The sequence below is a fragment of the Rhinoraja longicauda genome, chromosome 24, assembly GCF_053455715.1.
Source record: "Rhinoraja longicauda isolate Sanriku21f chromosome 24, sRhiLon1.1, whole genome shotgun sequence".
Classification (NCBI taxonomy): Eukaryota; Metazoa; Chordata; class Chondrichthyes; order Rajiformes; family Arhynchobatidae; genus Rhinoraja; species Rhinoraja longicauda.
In genome coordinates, this window is record NC_135976.1 from 31594883 (window position 1) to 31616458 (window position 21576).

Sequence of the window (21576 nt, forward strand, 5' to 3'; positions counted from 1 at the left end):
CAATTAATCCCATCTCCCCCCCCCGGGGTTCAGACACGGACCACCCCCTCCCCACCCCTCGACGTCCCGTCACCGCTCCCCAGCTGGTGGAGTGAAACCCTCTCAAACGAGGGGCATGATATCACCCCCCCAACAGGGGGCCACAACAAGGACAAGGGTGCCTGGTTTAATGGTGGTTTAGTGAACACCAGCACACACACACACACACACAACGCCAATGAGCGTACGTGTGTGCAGCCACTGAGAATGACGGAAGCCTTTTTTCATAAGGGCGGCACGGTGGTAGAGTTGCTGCCTCACAGCGCCAGAGACCCGGGTTCGATCCCGACTACGGGTGCTGTCTGTGCAGAGATTGTACCTTCTCCCCGTGACCTGCGTGGGATTACCCAGAGATCTTCTGGTTTCCTCCCACACTCTGAAGACGTGCAGGTTTGTAGGTCGATTGGCTTGGTGCATGTGTAAACTGTCCCTAGCGTGTGTAGGATAGCGTTGATGTGCGGGAATCGCTGGCCAGTGCGGACTCAGTGGGCCGAAGGTCCTTTTTCCGAAGAGCTGTATCTCTAAATAAACTAGCGTTATAGGAGCAGAATTAGATCATTGAGCCCATGCACAGGTGTCAGGGGTTACGGGGAGAAGGCAGGAGAATGGGGTTAGGAGGGAGAGATAGATCAGCCGTGATTGAATGGCGGAGTTGACTTGATGGGCCGAATGGCCTAATTCTGCTCCTATCACTTATGGACCTATGAAGTCTACTCTGCCATTCAATCATGACTGATCTATATTTCGCTGCTAACCCCATTCTCCTGCCCTCCCCAGAACCCCTGACACCCATTGCACTGTGTTTGTTTTGTATATTAGGGACCGGCTTTGGAAGCTCGAAGCCACGGGGGCTTCGACAGCCCCGACGCGGGGGCTTCGTTTGCCCCGATACGGGGGCTACGATCGCCCTGGTGCGGGGGCTTTGATCGCCCCGACAGCCGATGGTTCGACTCCCCCGAACGCAGGAGAATAAGGAGGAAAGAAGATAAGGCTTTATTGCCTTCCATCACAGTGGGGAGTGTGGAGGTGCCGTTGTGGTGTCAAATTCATGTCAAATCTTTGTGTAGTTGTGGGTCTTGTTGCTTTTATGTTATGACTGTTTGGCAAATCCAAATTCCTCGTATGTTGCAAAACATACTTGGCTAATAAATCACGTTTATGATTATGATTATCATGATTACTTATTTTTATTATTCTGAATAATGTTTATTTTTGGAAAACAAAAGGTTGCTTGTTAAACCATCGGCGGGTGAGTAGTTGGGCAGCAGGTTGGGCGCAGCTTGGTAGAGCCGTTGTCTCACAGTGCCGCAGTTCCAGGTTCGATCCCGACCTCGGGTGCTGCCGGCAGCCGTCCTCGATGGGCCGAAGGGACTTTTTCAATCAGAGAGTTGTGAATCTGTGGAATTCTCTGCCTCAGAAGGCAGTGGAGGCCGATTCTCTGGATGCTTTCAAGAGAGAGTTAGATAGAGCTCTTAATGATAGCAGAGTCAGGGGGTATGGGGAGAGGGCAGGAACGGGGTACTGATTGTGATTGATCAGCCATGATTACATTGAATGACGGTGCTGGCTGGAAGGGCCGAATGGCCTACTCCTGCACCGATTGTCTATTGTCTATTGGGACTGTTTCCGCACCATAGCTCTGAAGTCCAAAGGGTAGTCTAAGATTGTCTGTAGACACAAAATGCTGGAGTAACTCAGCGGGTCAGGCAGCATCTCAGGAGAGAAGGAATGGGTGACGTTTCGGGTCGAGACCCTTCTTCAGACTGAGATTATCTTCTCACCATCAAGATTGTCTTCTCTCCTTCAACTGCACCACCAATTTTCCTGTGAATTTCCTAATCTTGCCTCCTTGATTCCCATCCAAGTTGTTCCTGCATATGGAGACACAAGGAACAGCAGATGGTCGAATCATGTCATAGAGTCACACAGCTTGGAAACAGGCCCTTCAGCCCAACTTGCCCACAGTGACCAACCTGTCCCAGCTACCCTTGTCCCACCTGCCTGCGCTTGGCCCATATCCCTCCAAACCTGTCCTCTCCATGTACCTGTCTAACTGTGTCTTAAACGTTGTGATACTCCCTGCCTCAATTACCTCCTCTGGCAGTTCGTTCCATACACCCACTGCCCTTTGTGTCAAAAAGTCACCCCTCAGATTCCTATTAAATCTTTTCCCCTTTTCCTTAAACCTAAGAGGTAAAACGCAAAGTGCTGGAGTTACTCAGCGGGTCTGGCAGCCTCTCTGGAGGACATGGATTGGCGACGTTTCGGGTCGAGTGCCTCGATGGGTCCCGAGGTGAGACGTTGCCTTTCCATGTTCTCCAGAGACGCTGCCTGGCCCGCTGAGTTGCTCCAGCACTTTGTGTGGTAAACCCAGATAGATGTGAATCCGCAGAATCCTGCCCCTCTCTACTTCCAAAGAAACGTTTGGAGATCTATCCATTAATAATCACTGTAAGAAAATAACTGCAGACGCTGGTACAAATCGAAGGTGTTTATTCACAAAATGCTGGACTAACTCAGCAGGTCAGGCAGCATCTCAGGAGAGAAGGAATGGACGACGTTTCGGGTCGAGACCCTTCTTCAGACTGACATAACTCCACAGTCACACAAAGGTTATGGGGCAGAGGCAGCTTACAACCCAGCTGTATGAATATTGATTTCCCTAACACCAAGTAACTCTTGCCTCCCCCTGTCTCTCTCCATCCCGCCCCCACCCCAGTTCTCCGACCAGTTTCACTGTCCTCCTGGTTAATTTTACTGTTTGTAAACCTCGTTGGTTGTCACCTTCCCTCAGCCAACAATGAACCATTCTACATTTCCTTGATCACAATAGACAATAGGTGGATGGATAGACAGGTACATGGATAGGACGGGTTTGGAGGGATATGGGCCAAACGCAGGCAGGTGGGACCTAGTGTAGATGGGGCATGTTGGTCGGCGTGAGCTAGTTGGGCCGAAGGGCCTGTTTCCGCGCTGTATGATTCTATGACTCCAGTCTCTCCCCGCACCTCTGTATCCTTCACCAGGTCTCAAAACTTATTGCACATTCCCATTATCACAGCGGTAGAGTTGCTGCCTTACAGAGACCTGGGTTTGATCCTGAATACGGGTGCCGTCTGTACAGAGTTTGCACGTTCTCCCTGTGACCACGTGGGTTTTCTCCGGGGTGCACTGGTTTCCTCCCGCATTCCCGAGACGCGCGGGTTTGGAGGTTAATTGGCTTCTGCAAATTGTCCCTAGTGTGTAGGATGTGATCATTGGTCGGCACAAACTGGGTGGGCCAAAGGGCCTGTTTCCACACTGTTTCTCTAGACTACCCTCAAAGACCACTCTCCAAGCAAGATTCCAGCCATATGACCCCCTGGGTTCATAGAGTCCACAAGGCACAGGAGCAGGCTTAGGCCGTTCGGCCCATTGAGTCTACTCAATCAGGGCTGACCTATCTTTCCCCTCTCAACCCCACTCTCCTGCCTTCTCCCCGTAACCCCTGACGTCCGTACTAATCATGAACGTGTTCAAAATACGCAATGAATTGGCCTCCACAGCCGCCTGTGGCAATAAATTCCACGGATTCGTCACCCTCTGACGAAAGAAATTCCAACACATCTCCTTCCTAAAGGTACGCCCTTTTATTCTGAGGCCCAGGTCCCAGACTCTCCAACAAGTGGAAACATCCTCTCGATATCCACCCTATCCAGGCCTTTCACTATTCGGTAAGTTTCAATGAGGTGCCCCCCGCATCCTTCTAATCTCTTAAGTCATAGACTCATACCACACGGAAACAGGCCCTACGGCCCAACTTGCCCATGCTGACCAAGGTGTCCCATCTACACTAGTCCCACCTACCCGCATTTGGCCCATATCCCTTTCCAATACATGTACCTATCCAAGGGTCTTTTAAACATTGTGATAGGACCTTTGACACGGTGGCGCAGCGGTAGAGTTGCTGCCTTACAGCGTTTGTAGCGCCAGAGACCCGGGTTCGATCCCGACTACGGGTGCTGTCTGTACAGAGTTTGTACATTCTCCCCGTGACCTGCGTGGGTTTTCTCCGAGATCTTCGGTTCCTTCCCACACTCCAAAGACGTGCAGCTTTGTAGGTTAATTGGTTTGTCAGTAAATGTAAAAATTGTCCCCTGAGTGTTTACTATAGGATAGAGTTAATGTGCGGGGAACGCTGGTCGACACGGACCCGGTGGGCCGAAGGGCCTGTTTCCTCACTGTATCTCTAAACTAAACTAAACCTGCTTCAACCATCTCCTCTGGCAGCTAGTCCCATACACCCGCCACCCTCTGTGTGAAAAAGTTGCCCCTCAGATTCCTATTACATGTAAATCTTCCCCCTCTCACCTTAAACCGATGTCCTCTGGTTCTTGATTCCCCAACTCTGGGCAAGAGTACAGTATCTGGTAGTCCTTGCTGATGTTCCTGCGAGGATCCTTGTGCTCTTTCACTGGGTCAAGGCGATATATAAATGCAGGTTGGTGTTCTTATTGTGAGGGTTTGGCCGAAGATTAACAACCCTTGCAGGAAGCAGACTTATCTGCGATCTCGATTATCAATGATGGATTCGTTTGGCACAGGGGAGGGAGATTTATCAGTTTAGTGCAAAAAATGTCAAAAGGTCTTTATGTATCGTTCCAGTGTTAAAGGAGTCAGCCAGTCCTGTCCCTGAAAACATTCACACTGTGAATCCACACATTCGGCACGGTGGTAGAGTTGCTGCCTCACAGCGCCAGAGACCCGGGTTCGATCCTGACCATGGGCGCTGTCTGTACGGAGTTTGTACGTTCTCCCCGTGACCTCCGTGGGTTTGCCCCTGGGTGCTCCGGTTTCCTCCCACACTCCAAAGTCGTGCAGGTCTGAAGAAGTGTCTCGACCCGAAACGTCACCCATTCCTTCTCTCCAGAGATGTTGCCTGACCCGCTGAGTTACTCCAGCTTTTTGTGTTTACCTTCGATTTCAACCAGCATCTGCAGCTGTTTTTTCCCCCTACAGGTTTGTAGGTTAATTGGCTTCGGGTAGAATTATAAATTGTCCCTAGTGTGTGTAGGATGGCGTTAGCGTGCAGGGATCGCTGGTCGGCGCGGACTCGGTGAGCCGCAGTGTTTGAAACAGGCCCTTCGGCCCACCGAGTCCGCGCCGACCAGCGATCCCCGCATACTAACGCTATCCCACACACTAGGGACAATTTATAATTTTACCCACTGTACCCACTGTATCTCTAACCTATTGTAAATTGCGTTATTAGAGTCATGGTGTCACAGAGAAATACAGCAAGGAAACAAGCCCGTCAGGCCAACCTGTCCATGCCGACCAAGTTACCCCACCCAGTTAAGCACGCAGCCTGGAATTGAAGGAATTTAAAACAAAATTTTAAAACAACATTAACCTGTACCTGATTTAGTTTTTTTTAAAGTTACAGCGTGGAAACAGGCCTTTCGGCCCACCGAGTCCGCGCCGACCAGCGATCCCCGCACACTAACACTATCCTACACACACTAGGGACAATTTTACAATTTACCAAGCCTGTACGTCTTCGGAGTGTAGGAGGAAACCAGAGCTCCCGGAGAAAACCCACACGGTCACGGGGAGAACGTGCGAACTCCGCACAGACAGCTCCCGTGTTCATGATCGAACCCGGGTCTTCAAAAAATTCTATTGAGATTGCAGCTCACTTGAAATGTCACCACCCTCCATGTTCTCCGGAGATGCTGCCTGACCCACTGAGTTGCTCCAGCACTTTGTGTCTATCTTTGGAACTTGTGGACTTTTTTCTTTTTCTCTGTAAATATGGCAACTGGGCATTTGTGCGAAAAGAATTTCACTGTGATATGCGTACGTGGACAAGAAAGAACCAGAGTGTGGGTGTTGCATGCTCATCGGCCCATCACAGGAAGAACATGGAGGCTTTGGAGGCCTTTCGACAAATGAATCACGTCTTTCTGCAGGCAAGCAGTTAATGAACCGCTCCAGGTGTATAAAATCATGAGAGGAATACATCGGGTAGACGCGCAGTATCTCTTGCCCAGAGTAGGGGAATCGAGGACCAGAGGACATAGGTTCAAGGTGAAGGGGAAAAGATTTAAGAGGAATCTGAGGAGTAACTTTTTCACACAGTGGGTGTATGGGACAAGCTGCCGGAGGAAGTAGTTGAGGCTGGGACTATCCCAACGTTTAAGAAACAGTTAGACAGGTACATGGATAGGACAGGTTTGGGGGGATGTGGACCAAGCGTAGGCAGGTGTAGGACTGGTGTAGCTGGGACATGTTGGCCGGTGTGGGCCCACAGCCACACATCACTGCAGAGAGTGGGGAAGACGGCACAGCATATCACTGGCAACTGTCTCCCGGCCATCCAGGACATGTTCTACCGGCGGTGCCTGCGGAAGGCACGCAGCATCATCAAGGACCACAGCCACCCAGCACGCAGGCTGTTCTCCTTGTTACCGTCAGGCAGACGATACAGGAGTATGGCTGCCCGTACCGCCAGACTTAAGAACAGTTCTGCTGCCATCAGGCCATCAGGCTTCTGAACTCATAAACACATTTCACATCATATACGTTGATTATTTTAAATATTGTCTTTTTACCTATTTTTAATATTGTCTTTTTACCTTACTAATGTCATTTTTAAAATCTTATTTATCCTGGGAATATTACTGCTGAGGTGACCCGTTGTCTTCTCAAATACATTTCATTGGGCGGCACGGTGGCGCAGCGGTAGAGTTGCTGCCTTACAGCGAATGCAGCGCCGGAGACTCAGGTTCGATCCTGACCACGGGTGTCGTCTGTACGGAGTTTGTACGTTCTCCCCGTGACCTGCGTGGGTTTTCTCCGAGATCTTCGGTCTCCTCCCGCACTCCAAAGGCGTGCAGGTTTGTAGGTTAATTGGCTGGGCAAATGTAAAAATTGTCCCCAGTGTGTGCAGGATAGTGTTAGTGTGCGGGGATCGCTGGGCGGCACGGACCCGGTGGGCCGAAGGGCCTGTTTCCGCGCTGTATCACTCTACGACCCTATGCGATGCGTCGGCAGGGCCTCTGTTCGGGGTTAGTTGGTTGGTAGATGTGAGGCTTTGAGGAGTCGCGCTGTGAGCTGAGGTACCTCCGGTACAGGTTCCTCTCAAGGCCAGGTGTCCCACCAACATGGTTCCCCACAGCTGCCTCTCCCCCACCCAACACCACCTGCCCGTGCCCAGAGATTAAATCAGACTTCCTCCACCCAGCCTCCCCACTATCCTCCACAATCAAAACAAATTGTTTTAGTTTTAGAAAGAAAAGCAAAAAAACAGCTTTTCCATCAACTTCTTTGTTGCAGAATTTTTTTAGATTTAGAGATACAGCACAGAAACAGTCCCTTTGGCCCACCGGGTCCGCCCACCGGGTCCGCCCACCGGGTCCGCCCACCGGGTCCGCCCACCGGGTCCGCCCACCGGGTCCGCGCCGCCCAGCGATCCCCGCCCACTAACACTATCCTACACACACTAGGGACAATTTAACTGTTTTTACATTTACCCCAATCAACCTACAAACCTGGACATCTTTTCCCTGTGACCAAGTGGGTTTCCTCCGGGCGCTCCGGTTTCCTCCCACATCCCATACATGTGCTGGATTGGCCCTCTGTAAATCCCCCCCCCCCCCCTGGTGTGTAGGGGGCGGATGAGGCAGCGGGGATAACATAGAACTGGTGTGAACGGGTGATGGATGGTCGGCCACGACTCGGGCCTGTTTCCGCGCGGTATCTCTGAACTAAACCATGACACTTGTTTGTAGAACCTTGCTCTGGGACAAGCTGTAATATGTACAACATAAGACATGCGATTACAATCCAAAACGGCTTCATCTTTCAGGTCAGGCACTTAAGAAGATGTTGTGTAAAACTTTCTTAAACTCTTCAGTGAGACAACAACTTTATCTGTGCTGCTGGATTTCTGCTGGCGTTATAGATTACAGCAATAAATAATAAGATTGCTGATAAATGTCTCTTGCATCAGAATATTACTCCTTCGACAAGGCATGCTGTTCTTTACAAAACTCGGATCCAAAAGGCAGCAACAGCTATCTCCTTTCTGTAATAAAACATTGCTCCAGAACAGTGACTATTGTAAAGCACAGGTGTTACCAATACCTCTTATCTTCACAAGTCCTTTTGTGCTTTAGTTTTCTTTATATATGCCAATTTATGAATAAAATCTTTCATGCCTTTAAATCGTTTGGACTTTACAAACAGGGAAATCACATCATCAGGAGAAATTTCCATTGGAGCCACTTTTAGTAAAAGGTTGTTTCAGCAAAATATGTTTATGTGTAGACCCCCTTGGTGTGTGTATATATATTCCAAACTTTTTAGTTTTAGTTTTGGAGATAAAGCGCATTAAACAGGCCCTTCGGCCCACCGAGTCCGCGCCGACCAGCGATCCCCGCACACTAACACAATCCTACACACACTAGGGACAATTTACAATTACACCACGCTGTCTTTGGAGTGTGGGAGGAAACTGGAGATCCTGGAGAAAACCTACGTAGGTCACGGGGAGAACTTACAATAGACAATGGGTGCAGGAGGAGGCCATTCGGCCCTTCGAGCCAGCACCACCAGTCAATGTAATCATGGCTGATCATTCTCAATCAGTACCCCGTTCCTGCCTTCTCCCCATACCCCCTGACTCCGCTATCCTTGAGAGCTCTATCTAGCTCTCTCTTGAATGCATTCAGAGAATTGGCCTCCACTGCCTTCTGAGGCAGTGAATTCCACAGATTCACAACTCTCTGACTGAAAAAGTTTTTCCTCATCTCCGTTCTAAATGGCCTACCCCTTATTCTTAAACTGTGGCCCCTGATTCTGGACTCCCCCAACATTGGGAACATGTTTCCTGCCTGCAACGTGTCCAACCCCTTAATAATCGTATGTTTCGATAAGATCCCCTCTCATCCTTCTATATTCCAGTGTATACAAGCCTAGTCGCTCCAGTCTTTCAACATATGATAGTCCCGCCATTCCGGGAATTAACCTAGTAAACCTACGCTGCACACCCTCAATAGCAAGAATATCCTTCCTCAAATTTGGAGACCAAAACTGCACACAGTACTCCAGGTGCGGTTTCACTAGGGCCCTGTACAACTGCAGAAGGACCTCTTTGCTCCTATACTCAACTCCTCTTGTTATGAAGGCCAACATTCCATTGGCTTTCTTCACTGCCTGCTGTACCTGCATGCTTCCTTTCAGTGACTGAAGCACTGGGACACCCAGATCTCGTTGTACGTCCCCTTTTCCTAACTTGACACCATTCAGATAATAATCTGCCTTCTTATTCTTACCACCAAAGTGGTAACTCCGTAGACTCCGAGTTACAAACTCCGTACAGACAGTACCGTAGTCAGGATCGAACCCAGATCCCTGACACGGTAAGGCAGCAACTCTACCGCTGCGCCACCATAAACATATTCACATCTGATCTCCTGCCTTCGATTGAGGTCATTCGGCATGTCGACAAATACTCCCTCGAACATCTATAGGAGTACAGTAGCCTGGCTATTGATTGGATGCATCACGGCCTAGGTTCGGCAACTCAAACGCCCTGGAACAAAGGTGATTACAGAATGTGGCAGACACTGCCCAGTCTATCATGGGCACTCACCTCCCAACCATCAAAGGGACCTCTAGGCTGCCAAACGCAGGCAGGCCGGACTGGTGGGGCATGTTGGTTGGCGTGGCCTGTTTGGGCTGAAGGGCCTGTTTCCACGCTGTGTGACTCTATGACCCTATAACGGGGTGGTCAGTGAAGCCTGTAGATGGTGGGATGGGTGTAAATCAGACAGTAGCAGTTGGGTATTGCCCCGTCTGGAGATGTTGCCTCCATGCATTTAATTTGTGTTGGGCTTGTATTACCTGACCCGAAGTCCTGCACACCCTGACAGGTTGTGTGAAATAAGAGGAGCGCTTATTTCCTGATATGGACATTCAACATCTTGATATGTACAGAAAAATATATTAAAAATGATACCATTTAACAAGCAAATGATTAACTCACCGGTACAATGGAGCTTTTCCCAACGATGTTTTCCATTCTTATGCCTGTCTCAGAACCATCTAGTTTTAATTTGCTCGCAATCTCCAAAGCCATTACTCTCCGCTCAAGAGGCATAACCAATTACCACCCGCCAATGGCCACATGCACTTGCGCACGGAACACCAGCATTGTTGTAGCTTCACGGTCACTGTTCCAAATCACTTGTGGAGGTTGGAAGATTCGAAACAGGACCAGGATATTCTGCACCCCAGGAATGTACTGCCATTCCAATGGGTTAAAGTGGGGCGGCACACAGCGATACGTTATAGGAGCAGAATCAGGCCATTCGGCCCATCAAGTCTACGCCGCCATTCAATCATGGTTGACCTATCTTTCCCTCTCAACCCCATTCTCCTGCCTTCTCCCCACAGCCCCTGACGCCCGTACTAATCAAGATCTCCTCCTTCAAAATATCCATTGACGTGGCCTCCACAGCCTTCTGCGGGAATGAGTCCTGGGTTCGATCCTGACCTCGGGTGCTGTCTGTGTGGAGTTTGCATGTTCTCCCAGTGACCACGTGGGTTTTCTCCGGGTGCTCTGGTTTCTTCCCACATCCCAAAGTCGAGCGGGGTTTGTAGGTTAATTGGTTTCTGTAAACTGCCCCTGGTGTTTAGGATGGGGTAAGATAGAACTGGTGTACGGGGGGCTCGCTGGTTGGCGCGGACTCGGTGGGCCAATAGGCCTGTTTCCACACTGTACCTCTAAACTAAACTAACCAAAACGTGGGTGCTCCAGTTTGGGATTGGAAGATTAGAAACAGGTCCAGGATGTTCAGAAGCTCCAAGGACTGATCAAAGGAATGGATCAACTGGGTTTATATTCACTGGAATGGATTGACTGGGCTTGTAATAAAGGGCACAGGTTTAAAGTGAGAAAATTTTTTTTTAATAGCTACCAGAGGGGCAACTTTTTCCACCACCACAGAGTGTGGTGGGTGCATGGAACAAGCTGCCGAACGAGACAGTTGAGGAAGGTTGTTTAGTTTGGCGATAGTGGAAACAGGCCCTTCGGCCATCCGAGTCCGTGCCGACCAGCGATCATCCTACACAATAGGGATGATTTTTAAACGGCAGCCAATTAACCCACAAACATGCTCGTCTTTGGAATATGGGAGGAAACCGGAGCACCCGGAGAAAACCCACGCAGGTCACGGGGAGCACTTGCAAACTCCGTACAGACAGCACCCGTAGTCAGGATCGAACCTGGGTCTTTGGCGCTGTGAGGCTAACTCCAGACCTTCAAAGGGTTGAGAGGGATGCGGGTAAATGGGACTGGCGTATACGGAGCATCTTGATCAATCATGGACGAGAGTCTGTTTCTGTCCTGTATGACTCTGAAACATGCTGCTACCTGATCCAAGAGGTACTGTAAATGTTTTAATTATCAATACATGGAGTCAAAACACTGCAGCAATTGTTGTTTCCTTGCTTCACTGTACTGTATCTATCACATCAGCAGAACTCACTGTGGCGCAGTGTGTGAGAGGCACACTTGGTTTAGATTTAAATAGACCAACATCGCCCTCCAGTGCCGACCACAAGACTTGCAACTCATAGTGTTACAATAGACAATAGGTGCAGGAGTAGGCCATTCGAGCTAGCACCGACCGCCATTCAATGTGATCATGGCTGATCATTCACAATCAGTACCCCGTTCCTGCCCTCTCCCCATACCCCCTGACTCCGCTATCATTAAGAGCTCTATCTACCTCTCTCTTGAAAGCATCCAGAGAATTGGCCTCCACTGCCTTGCCGAGGCAGAGAATTCCACAGATTTACAACTCTCTGAGTAAAAAAGTTTTCCCCTCATCTCCGTTCTAAACTCAGGACCGTCAGATTATGAGACTGATGCGCTCCACAGAAACTGACCCTTCGGCCAGACTTGCCCATGTCGACCAAGATGCCCCGTCTACACTAGTCCCACTTGCCCTCGTTTGCCCCATACCCCTCTCAACACAGACAGCCTCCTCTAAAACAGAGATTTTAGCAGGTTCTTCATTCGTTGCTGTGCCAAAGGTTATGGGGAGAAGGCAACATGGGGTTGAGAGGGAAAGATAGATCAGCCATGATTGAATGGCGGAGTAGACTCGATGGGCCAAATGGCCTAATTCTGCTGCTATGACATATGAACCTCTCCTATCCATGTACAGGTGTGTCTTTTAAATATTGTTGCAGGACCTACTTCGATTACCTCCTCTGGCAGTTCGTTTGATAAGAACATCATCCTATTGTGTGGAAAAAGTTGCCCCTGGTTCCTATTAAATATTTCCCCATCCACCTTAAACCTTGGTCCGGTTCTTCATTTCCCTACTCTGGGCAAGAGACTCTGTGCATTTACCCAATCTATTCCCCTCATGATCTTGTACACCTCTATAAGATCACCCCTCATCCATCTTCACCCCAAGGAATAGTGTCCTAGCCTGGTCAACTTGCACTATAGCCAACACTCGAGTCCTGGCAGTGAAATAATTCGCTGGAGCGAAGTTCCTGCATTGAAAGAGCATTTTCTTTCTACTCAAATATCGGGGCTTCAGTGCCAGGGCCTGTCTTGATTCTTTGATCTCTCAGCTGCAGCTAGTCACAAAGTGTTCCCCAGTGGCCATGTCTTGTTTTGTAGTTATGTCTTACTCCAGGGAGACACTCCAGTGGAGGGAAGGAGAGCTGTGGGGCGTTGGAAGACCCTGGCGTACGGATGAGCAAGGACGAAGCTTGGCTGTCAGATGGCCTGGAAAAAAATCCTAGTTCTCAGTATGAGAGCAAGGGTTGTATTGATAGCACGCATCCATCAATGGAACGTCATTTAGGACAGCACGGTGGTGGAGCCTGTAGAGCTGCTTCCTCATAGCACTGGAGACCCGGGTTCAATCCTGGGTGTCGTGGTACACCAGTCATTGAAAGTAGGCATGCAGGTGCAGCAGGCAGTGAAGAAAGCGAATGGTATGCTGGCATTCATAGCGAGGGGATTTGAGTATAGGAGCAGGGAGGTTCTGCTGCAGTTGTACAGGGCATTGGTGAGACCACACCTGGAGTATTGCGTACAGTTTTGGTCTCCTAATCTGAGGAAAGACATTCTTGCCATAGAGGGAGTACTGAGAAGGTTCACCAGATTGATTCCTGGGATGGCAGGACTTTCATATGAAGAAAGACTGGATTTACCCCAGGGCCATACGAGAACTGAACACTACCTTCTGCACTACGCAACACTGTTAAAAAATCTTTGTACTTAATATAATTGTATTTATTTGTTTTTTGCATTTATTGCATATATGTTTGTACGCACCGTCAGGATTGGCTATTTTTTAATTTCGTTGTACTCGTTGCAATGACAATAAATGAATATTATTATTATTATTATTATTATTATTAGACTCGGCTTGTACTCGCTGGAATTTAGAAGATTGAGGGGGGATCTTATAGAAACTTACAAAATTCTTAAGGAGTTGGACAGGCTAGATGCAGGAAGATTGTTCCCGATGTTGGGGAAGTCCAGAACAAGGGGTCACAGTTTAAGGATAAGGGGGACGTCTTTTCGGACCGAGATGAGAACGTTTTTTTTCACAGAGTGGTGAATGTGTGGAATTCTCTGCCACAGAAGGTAGTTGAGGCCAGTTCATTGGCTATATTTAAGAGGGAGTTAGATGTGGCCCTTGTGGCTAAAGGGATCAGGGGGTATGGAGAGAAGGCAGGTACGGGATACTGAGTTAGATTATCAGCCATGATCATATTGAATGGCGGTGCAGGCTCGAAGGGCCAAATGGCCTGCTCCTGCACCTATTTTCTATGTTTCTATGATCTTCCGTGTCGCCTGGGTGGGGTTTTTACATTCTCCCCGTGACCACGTGGGTTTTCTCCGGGTGCTCGTTTCCTCCCGCATCCCAAAGCTATTTGAGTTTGTAGGTTAATTTTCCTCTGTAAATTGCCCCCCAGGTGTGTTGGGAGTGGATGAGAAGGTGGGATAATATAGAACTTGTGTAAACCGGTAACTGATGGTCGGTGTTGACTAGGTGGGCCGAAGGGCCTTTTCCTTGCCGTGTCTCTAAACCAAAGCTTCCCGTTTCATGATCCGGCGCGGTGGCGCAGCGGTAGAGTTGCTGCCTCACAGCGCCAGAGACCCGGCTTCGATCCCGACTATGGGTGCTGCCTGTACGGAGTTTGCACATTCTCCTCGTGGCCGCATGGGATTTCTCTGAGATCTTCGGTTTCCTCCCGCTCTCCAATTGGCTTGGCGTAAATGTAAATTGTCCCGAGTGTATGAGTGTCGGTAAGCGGGCATTGCCGGTCGGTGCGGACTCGGCGGGCCTGTTTCCGCGCTGCATCTCTAAACCAAATAACAGGTACTGGAAACGTCACCTAGCCATGTTCTCCAGAGATGCTGCCTGACCTGCTGAGTTACCTCAGCACTCTGTCTATCTGTGGTATAAAACAGCACCTGCAGTTCCTTGCTTCTACAAATTAATGTCCCTTTGGTTGTGTGCAACTTAATGGAGTGTGTGTGCATGAACTACCATGTGAACATGTTCCATAATAGTTAAACAGGATCTCTCCCTGGCAATCCTGCATCTATTTATTTGCATGTTCCATGTAAATAAACATGATTACAATACACACGTGCTTATGACGGTCTCCTACTACACAGGTTCCTATCCGGTTTCAGTCTGCTTGTGGTGTCAATGAACCAGATCCTCCCCCCAGTTCAACACTGGAAAGATTAAGAGAGAGAAACAAGGAATTGCAGATGCTGGCTTACAAAAGAGAAAGATGCTAGAATTCTGAGCAGCAACTCAATGAGCCAGGCAGCATATGTGGAGGGAATGATGTCAAGGCTTTCAATGGAAACTTTGTCCGTCCATTCCCTCCACAGATGCCGTATGACCTGCTGAGTAACTCCAGCACTTTGTGTTTTATCTCACCCATTGGTTTGCAGTAGTTGTAACTGAGAGTAACGAGCTGAAGAGGTTTGTGATTCTTTCAAACTGACCTTCAACAATATTAATACCAAAGCGTTGTAGGTTGTAATGTTTTTATCTCAGAGAAAGGTAAAAAAAACACATCGCGATTAAAACAGATTGGTTAGAACAACGGCAACATCCAAAATGCTAGAAACATTGAGTGCTATAGACTAAAGGAATGGCTTCACTGGTGGCAGGTTTAGGTGAGGACACTCTGCAGTAAAGTGATGTTGTCTCCTTTCAGCATCACACGACCTGCAAAAACAAAACATAATGTAGGAATGGTCTTTGCTTCAAATAAACAATCACAATTCCAAAACCCTCCCCAGTTGGTGGATCATGACCAGTCTCAGACGTGGCCTGTCCATTCCCTCCACGGATGCTGCTTGTCCTGCTGAGTTCCTCCAGTACTTTGTGCGTTGCTCAGGATTTCAGCATGGGCAGCTCCACATGTCTCTACTATTTTGGACGACACAGTGCCACAGGGGTGGAGTTGCAGCCTTACAGCGCCAGAGAACCGGGTGCCACCCTGAGTACGGGTGGTGTCTATATGGAACCTGTATGTTCTCCCCATGACCTGCGTGGGGTTTTCTCCGAGTGATCCGCTTTCCTCCCGCACTCCAAAGGGGTACAGGTTTGTAGGTTAAGTGCCTTTGGTAAAATTGTAAATTGTCCCTAATGTGTAAAATACTGCCAGTGTACGACCAGATTGCTGGTCGGCACGGACTCAGTGCTATAAACCTGCATCTGCAGTTCCTTGTTTTTATATAAGTGACACTTAACAATTTATTTCTGATGAAATTGCCAATTGGAGCAGTTTTCTATATCATGAGAAAAGGGAAAAGAATGTAATATGGTTCAGTGTCAAGTATTTTATAACCAAATTATATTTAAGTGTAGAGTGAAGAAGATCGTGTGGACATTGTACAGCATGTCAGTAAACCATTAATTAACTACGAGCAGAAAGGAGAGAATTCAACGCTCTTTGCCTAACTGCGGTTACAAATCTGAAGAGGTAAATGCCTCGTTCCAAAAGTGAAATCTCAATCCATGCTGGAATCTTGTGTAAAACACTGCTGGAATAGCTCAGCGGGTCAGGCTGCATCTGTGGAGAAAATGGATAGGTGACTTGTTAGGTTGGAACCCGAAACGTTACCTATCCACATTCGCCAGAGATGCTGCCTGACCTGCTGAGTTACTCCAGCACTCTGTCTTTCCACCTATCAATTGACTGGCTTTCCTCTCTTCCAGACATTTCCATACCACTGGAGATATAGAAACAAGGAACTGCAGATGCTGGTTGGTAAAAAAAGATACAAAGTGCTGGACTAACTCAGCAGGTCAGCCAGCATCTCCAGAGAACACAAATTGGTGATGATTCGGGTCGGAACCATTCTTCAGACCTGAAACGTCACCAATCCTGTTCTCCAGAGGTAGCCTGACCAGCTGAGGTAGTCCAGCACTTTGTGTCTCTGGAGATATGGTAATGAAAGGTTATACGAGTCTACTTACCCAGTGGTTTCCTTGCTTTAGATTTCATATGAATTTCCTCTGCATCGTCCAAAACAAGGTTCATGTACTCATCAAAACCCTGGAAAAAGAGAGGCATTAATTATGTGCAACTACACAGAAATCATAGGCAGAACTATCACTCGTCAAATTCATAGTGCAGCTTTGAACCACAAATCAGATCAACATCTAGGGCAACATCGGACTAAGAGGGCATTAGGTTTGCTCCTGTGTTTGTGGTGCAAACTGATGGATTTTAAATCAGAGGATTCTGCAATTATTGAAACAGAGAAGCAAACATATTGAAGCTTTTTTTCTTTCTTTCTCAACTGTCTCCTTCTGCATCCCAGCAGAGATGAATGTTGAGATTTAGTTTTGTTTGAGATACAGCATGGAAGCAGCCTTGTGGCCCACCGAGTCCACGCCGACCATCGATCACCCATTCACATTGCTTCTATGCTGTCCCATTTTCGCATCTATTACACACGGGGGGCAGTTTACAGAGACCAATTAACCTGCAAACCCAGACGACCTTGGGATGTGGGAGGAAACTGGAGCACCCAGAGGAAACCACCACAATCACAGGGAGAACGTGTGAACTCCACACAGACAGCACACGAGGTCAGGATCGAACCCGAGCCTCTGGAGTTGTGTGGCGGCAACTCTACCGCTGCGTTACTATGCCGCCACTGTGATTATGGGCGATAATCAGTGACATTAGTGGTAATAAAATCAGTCAGCGATGCTTGCATTATTCAAGTCTTCCATTTAACTAGTGTTCTGGGATTTTTTTAAACACTAATCAAATCAATTCCATGTCCCAAGAACATTGAAAAACAAGAGCAGTCTGAAACATTCAGTGTGTCTATTACTTCCAATTGATTGAGGATGAAATAATCAACAGGCCAACAGGGTATTGACTGTTCTGTGGTGTTCAACAATCCCTATAGACAGTCAGTGTTACAGATAGATGCTCCCCGGTTTACGATGCTTCGACTCACGATATTTCAACTTTGCAATGGTGCAAACGGCAGCTCGCCGCAACTCACTTCCGTCAGGTACATTAAATGCATTAATGATCAAGTGCATTAAATGCATTTCGACTTACGATATTTTTGGTTTGCGATGGGTTTCTGGGATCGTAACCCCATCGTAAGTTGAGGAGCACCCGTATTGGCTTAGACTTTCACTTAACAATGTTGATTTAACAAACTGAGAACAATTAAAAATGCTCGGGTGATAAAGATCTGTTTGCAACTAAAGTGAAACCACGAGTTAACCAGCTGGGTTTAGTTTAGTGCTTTTAGTTTAGAGATACAGTGTGGAAACAGGCCCTTCGGCCCACCGAGTCTACGCCGACCAGCGATCCCCGCATATTAACACTACCCCTAGGGACAATATTACATTTGTAACCGTCAATTAACTTACAAACCTGTACGTCTTTGGGGTGTGGGAGGAAACCAAAAATCTTGGAGAAAACCCACGCAGGTCACGGGGAGAATGTACAAACTCCGTACAGACAAGCAGATAAGTCAGGAGACAACCCATGTCTCTGGCGCTGTAAGGCAGTCGCTCTACCGCTACGCCATCGTGCCGCCCTTTAGGATTTAGGGATTCAGCCCAAGAATTGACCCCGGCAGATATTCCCTGATCGAGTTCATTCCTGCCATCTTCTCCCAGTGCTATCCTACAGGCAACAAAATGACACAAAAGTGCTGGAGTAACTCAGTGGGTCAGGTCCATCAGAGAACACGGAAAGCACTTACATGCTGCCTAAGCCGCTGAGTTATTCCGGCATTCTGCGTCTTTCCCTGTAAACTGTCAGTAAGAAAGTTGCCGTTCTGTTGTCAGTACATAAGACAATTAAGCACTCCTGACAATTGATACTTACAATTATACAGCCCTCTATCCTCATGTTGACTTGTTCATATAACCACACTTGGATTCGTGACCGCTACAAAATTTAAAAAAAGGCATTTTAAGCGAGAAACATCGGTTTTTAAAAATATATTGTGAATGTTTTAATGAATCAGTACTTCTTAGCAAAGTGACAAGGACTGAAAGGTTTGTGTCATATGGTGAAGTCCACAGCATAGGAGACACAAAACGCTGGAGTAACTCAACGGGTCAGGCAGCACCTCGTGCTTCCACTGCTCCCCACCCTCTTCCCCATCCTTCTCCTCCCTCTCTGTCGCCCTTCCACACCCCCTTCTCTTTCTTCCTTTCCGCCCCATCTTCACCCCTCCCTCTCATCACTCACTGAGTTACTCCAGCATTGTGTGTCCATCTGGTTTAAAGCAGTATCTGCAGTTCCTGTTATTACATCCACTGAATAGGATGAGCCCATAATCTTTGAATACAGTCAAGTCTGCAAGGTTTTAAGATTTATTTGCTAAACAATTCTACCAGTTGTAATCAGTTGGAAACTCCCCGGCCTTATAATTAGCTGGAATTGCAACGTTACAATATTTGATTGTGCCAAAAATGTATACTTACATTCTGAAGGTATCTGAAAATAAGGTTCTGTAAAGGTGCAGTTAAGGAGCATGATTACACACGAGAAAAAATAAATACATAGTATAGATCTACAATGATGTATTCTTAATGTTTTATGCTTATTCTTAATTGTTTACTGTATGTTCGTGTTGTTACTTGCGAGCGGAGCACCAAGGCACATTCCTTGTATGTGTACATACTTGGCCAATAAACTTATTCATTCATAACATGGTCCCGAAATCAATCAGTATGTAAGATGGTTGTCACTTTAGTACAGGTCGGTCCTTCACTGATTTTCCACCATCCTTGGTTAAAGAGCCTTTCTGAATGATCCTTTTTGCAGGACCCACAGAGGTCATGGCCTCCAAGAGGAGTCCAATGATACCACAGTCGACCACGGGCATGTTCAAGTGTGCTCTCATGATTTTGGCGGCACGGTGGCGCAGCGGTAGAGTTGCTGCCTTACAGCGAATGCAGTGCCGGAGACTCAGGTTCGATCCTGACTACGGGCGCCGTCTGTACGGAGTTTGTACGTTCTCCCCGTGACCTGCGTGGGGTTTCTCCGAGATATTCAGTTTCCTCCCACACTCCAAAGACGTACAGGTATGTAGGTTAATTGACTGGGTAAATGTAAAAATTGTCCCTAGTGTGTGTAGGATAGTGTTAATGTGCGGGATCGCTGGGCGGCGTGGACTCGGTGGGCCGAAGGGCCGGTTTCCGCACTGTATCTCTAAATCTAAATAAGATGCCGTACCACAAGTTGCCGGAAGATTTGTGGTGGACCTGTACAATCTGCCTGCCTTTGTGTTCTTTTCACACCGTTCCTTCATTTGTTCTTTGTACCTTTTATCTTTGTTTCCCCCCTCTCTTAACTCTCAGTTTGAGGAAGGGTCTCAACCCAAAATGTCACTGATTTCTTATCTCTGGAGATGCAGCCTGACCCGTTGAGTTTTGTGCCTATCTTCAGTGTAAACCAGCATCTGCAGTTCCTTCCTACACATTCAATTACAGACACTATAATGTAGATTCATACCTACAATTACCCAAGATGTACTGACATGCTTCTTGGTGTATTTGAGGTTTATGTAAAATATAATCTGATATGACTAGATAGCATACAAAACAAAGCTTTTCACTGTACCTTGACACACATGACAATAATAAACCTATACCTAAACCTTCATTAAATCACTGGGCCAGTGTCCATTTTATGCATGATGCCGAGTTAAACTAATCCCACCTGCCTGAACGTGGTCTACACTCGTCCACTCCCCACATGTTCATCTTCCTGTCCAAATTAATCTTAAACGCTGCTACTGTATCTGCTCTCACACTTCCTGCTAGCACGTTCTCTCTGCGTAAAAAAAAAATATTGTCTCAGAAATCTCCCTCACTTTTCACCATAAAGCCATGTGCTCTAGTCTTTGATAATTCCTCCCTGGGGGAAAAAACTGCTTACTCCAACAATGCCTCACATAATGTAATAAACTTCTATCGGGTCACCCTTCGGCTCTTGATACTCCAGAGAAATCAAGGCAGAGAGTGAGGGGAGAGAGACGTGGAAGGGGGAGAGCAGAGAGAAATGGGGGGGAGAGATATGGTGAGGGGAGGGGGAGAGAGACGAGGAGAGGGAGAGAGATGGGGAGAGGGAGAGAGATGGGGAGGGGGGGAGAGAGATGGGGAGGGGGAGAGAGATGGGGAGAGGGAGAGAGATGGTGAGGGGGGGAGAGATGGGGAGGGGGAGAGAGATATGGTGAGGGGAGAGAGATGGGCAGGGGGGGAGAGATGGGGAGGGGGAGAGAGATATGGTGAGGGGAGGGGGGAGAGATGGGGAGGGGGGGAGAGATGGGGAGGGGAGGGGGGGAGAGGGAGAGAGATGGGGAGGGGGAGAGAGATATGGTGAGGGGAGGGGGGAGAGATGGGGAGGGGGGGAGAGATGGGGAGGGGAGGGGGGGGAGAGGGAGAGAGATGGGGAGGGGGAGAGAGATATGGTGAGGGGAGGGGGAGAGAGATGGGGAGGGGGGGAGAGATGGGGAGGGGGGGAGAGATGGGGAGGGGGAGAGAGATATGGTGAGGGGAGGGGGGAGAGATGGGGAGAGGGAGAGAGATGGGGAGGGGGGGAGAGATGGGGAGGGGGAGAGAGATATGGTGAGGGGAGGGGGAGAGAGATGGGGAGGGGGAGAGAGATGGGGAGGGGGGGAGAGATGGGGAGGGGGAGAGATGGGGAGGGAGAGAGAGAGAAATAGAGCGAGGGAGAGGATAGAAGGAGTAGAGGAAGAGAGAGATAAGAGAGATGAGGGGGCAGATGGAGGCTCTAGGCCCGCTCCCGCTCCCGCTCCCGCTCCCGCTCCGGCCGCTCGCTGTGAAGGATACGATGGGCTGCACCATCACTTTCTGCACCTTCGGCGCCTGCCCGCGGTACGCCATGACGCCGCCGCTCCCTCACCGCCCGGACCCGACACACGACCCGCCGCAAAATGGCGCCGACGCGCGGCCTCCGTCCCGCCCGCGCGGG

At 48.5% G+C, this 21576-nt stretch overlaps 1 protein-coding gene across 1 annotated transcript; it reads right to left on the reverse strand.

Annotated features, from left to right (window-relative positions):
- Positions 1-15110: 15110 nt before the first annotated feature.
- On the reverse strand, positions 15111-21576 carry snrpe (small nuclear ribonucleoprotein polypeptide E). The gene is made up of 5 exons (XM_078420468.1): positions 21435-21576; positions 19062-19088; positions 18457-18519; positions 16569-16647; positions 15111-15311 (listed from the first exon to the last, which is right to left on the reverse strand). Exons 1-5 carry the CDS (start codon positions 21486-21488, stop codon positions 15256-15258), a joined length of 279 nt encoding a protein of 92 aa, XP_078276594.1. The 5' UTR covers positions 21489-21576; the 3' UTR covers positions 15111-15255.

Coding starts and splice junctions, on each gene's coding strand:
- snrpe (XM_078420468.1), bottom strand. CDS start 21,488: ATGGCGTACCGCGGGCAGGCGCCGAAGGTGCAGAAAGTGATGGTGCAG. Junction 18,520..19,061: donor TTTTCAGATACCTTCAGAAT/GTAAGTATACAT, acceptor TAAATTTTGTAG/CGGTCACGAATCCAAGTGTG. Junction 15,312..16,568: donor TAAAGCAAGGAAACCACTGG/GTAAGTAGACTC, acceptor TTGTTTTTGCAG/GTCGTGTGATGCTGAAAGGA.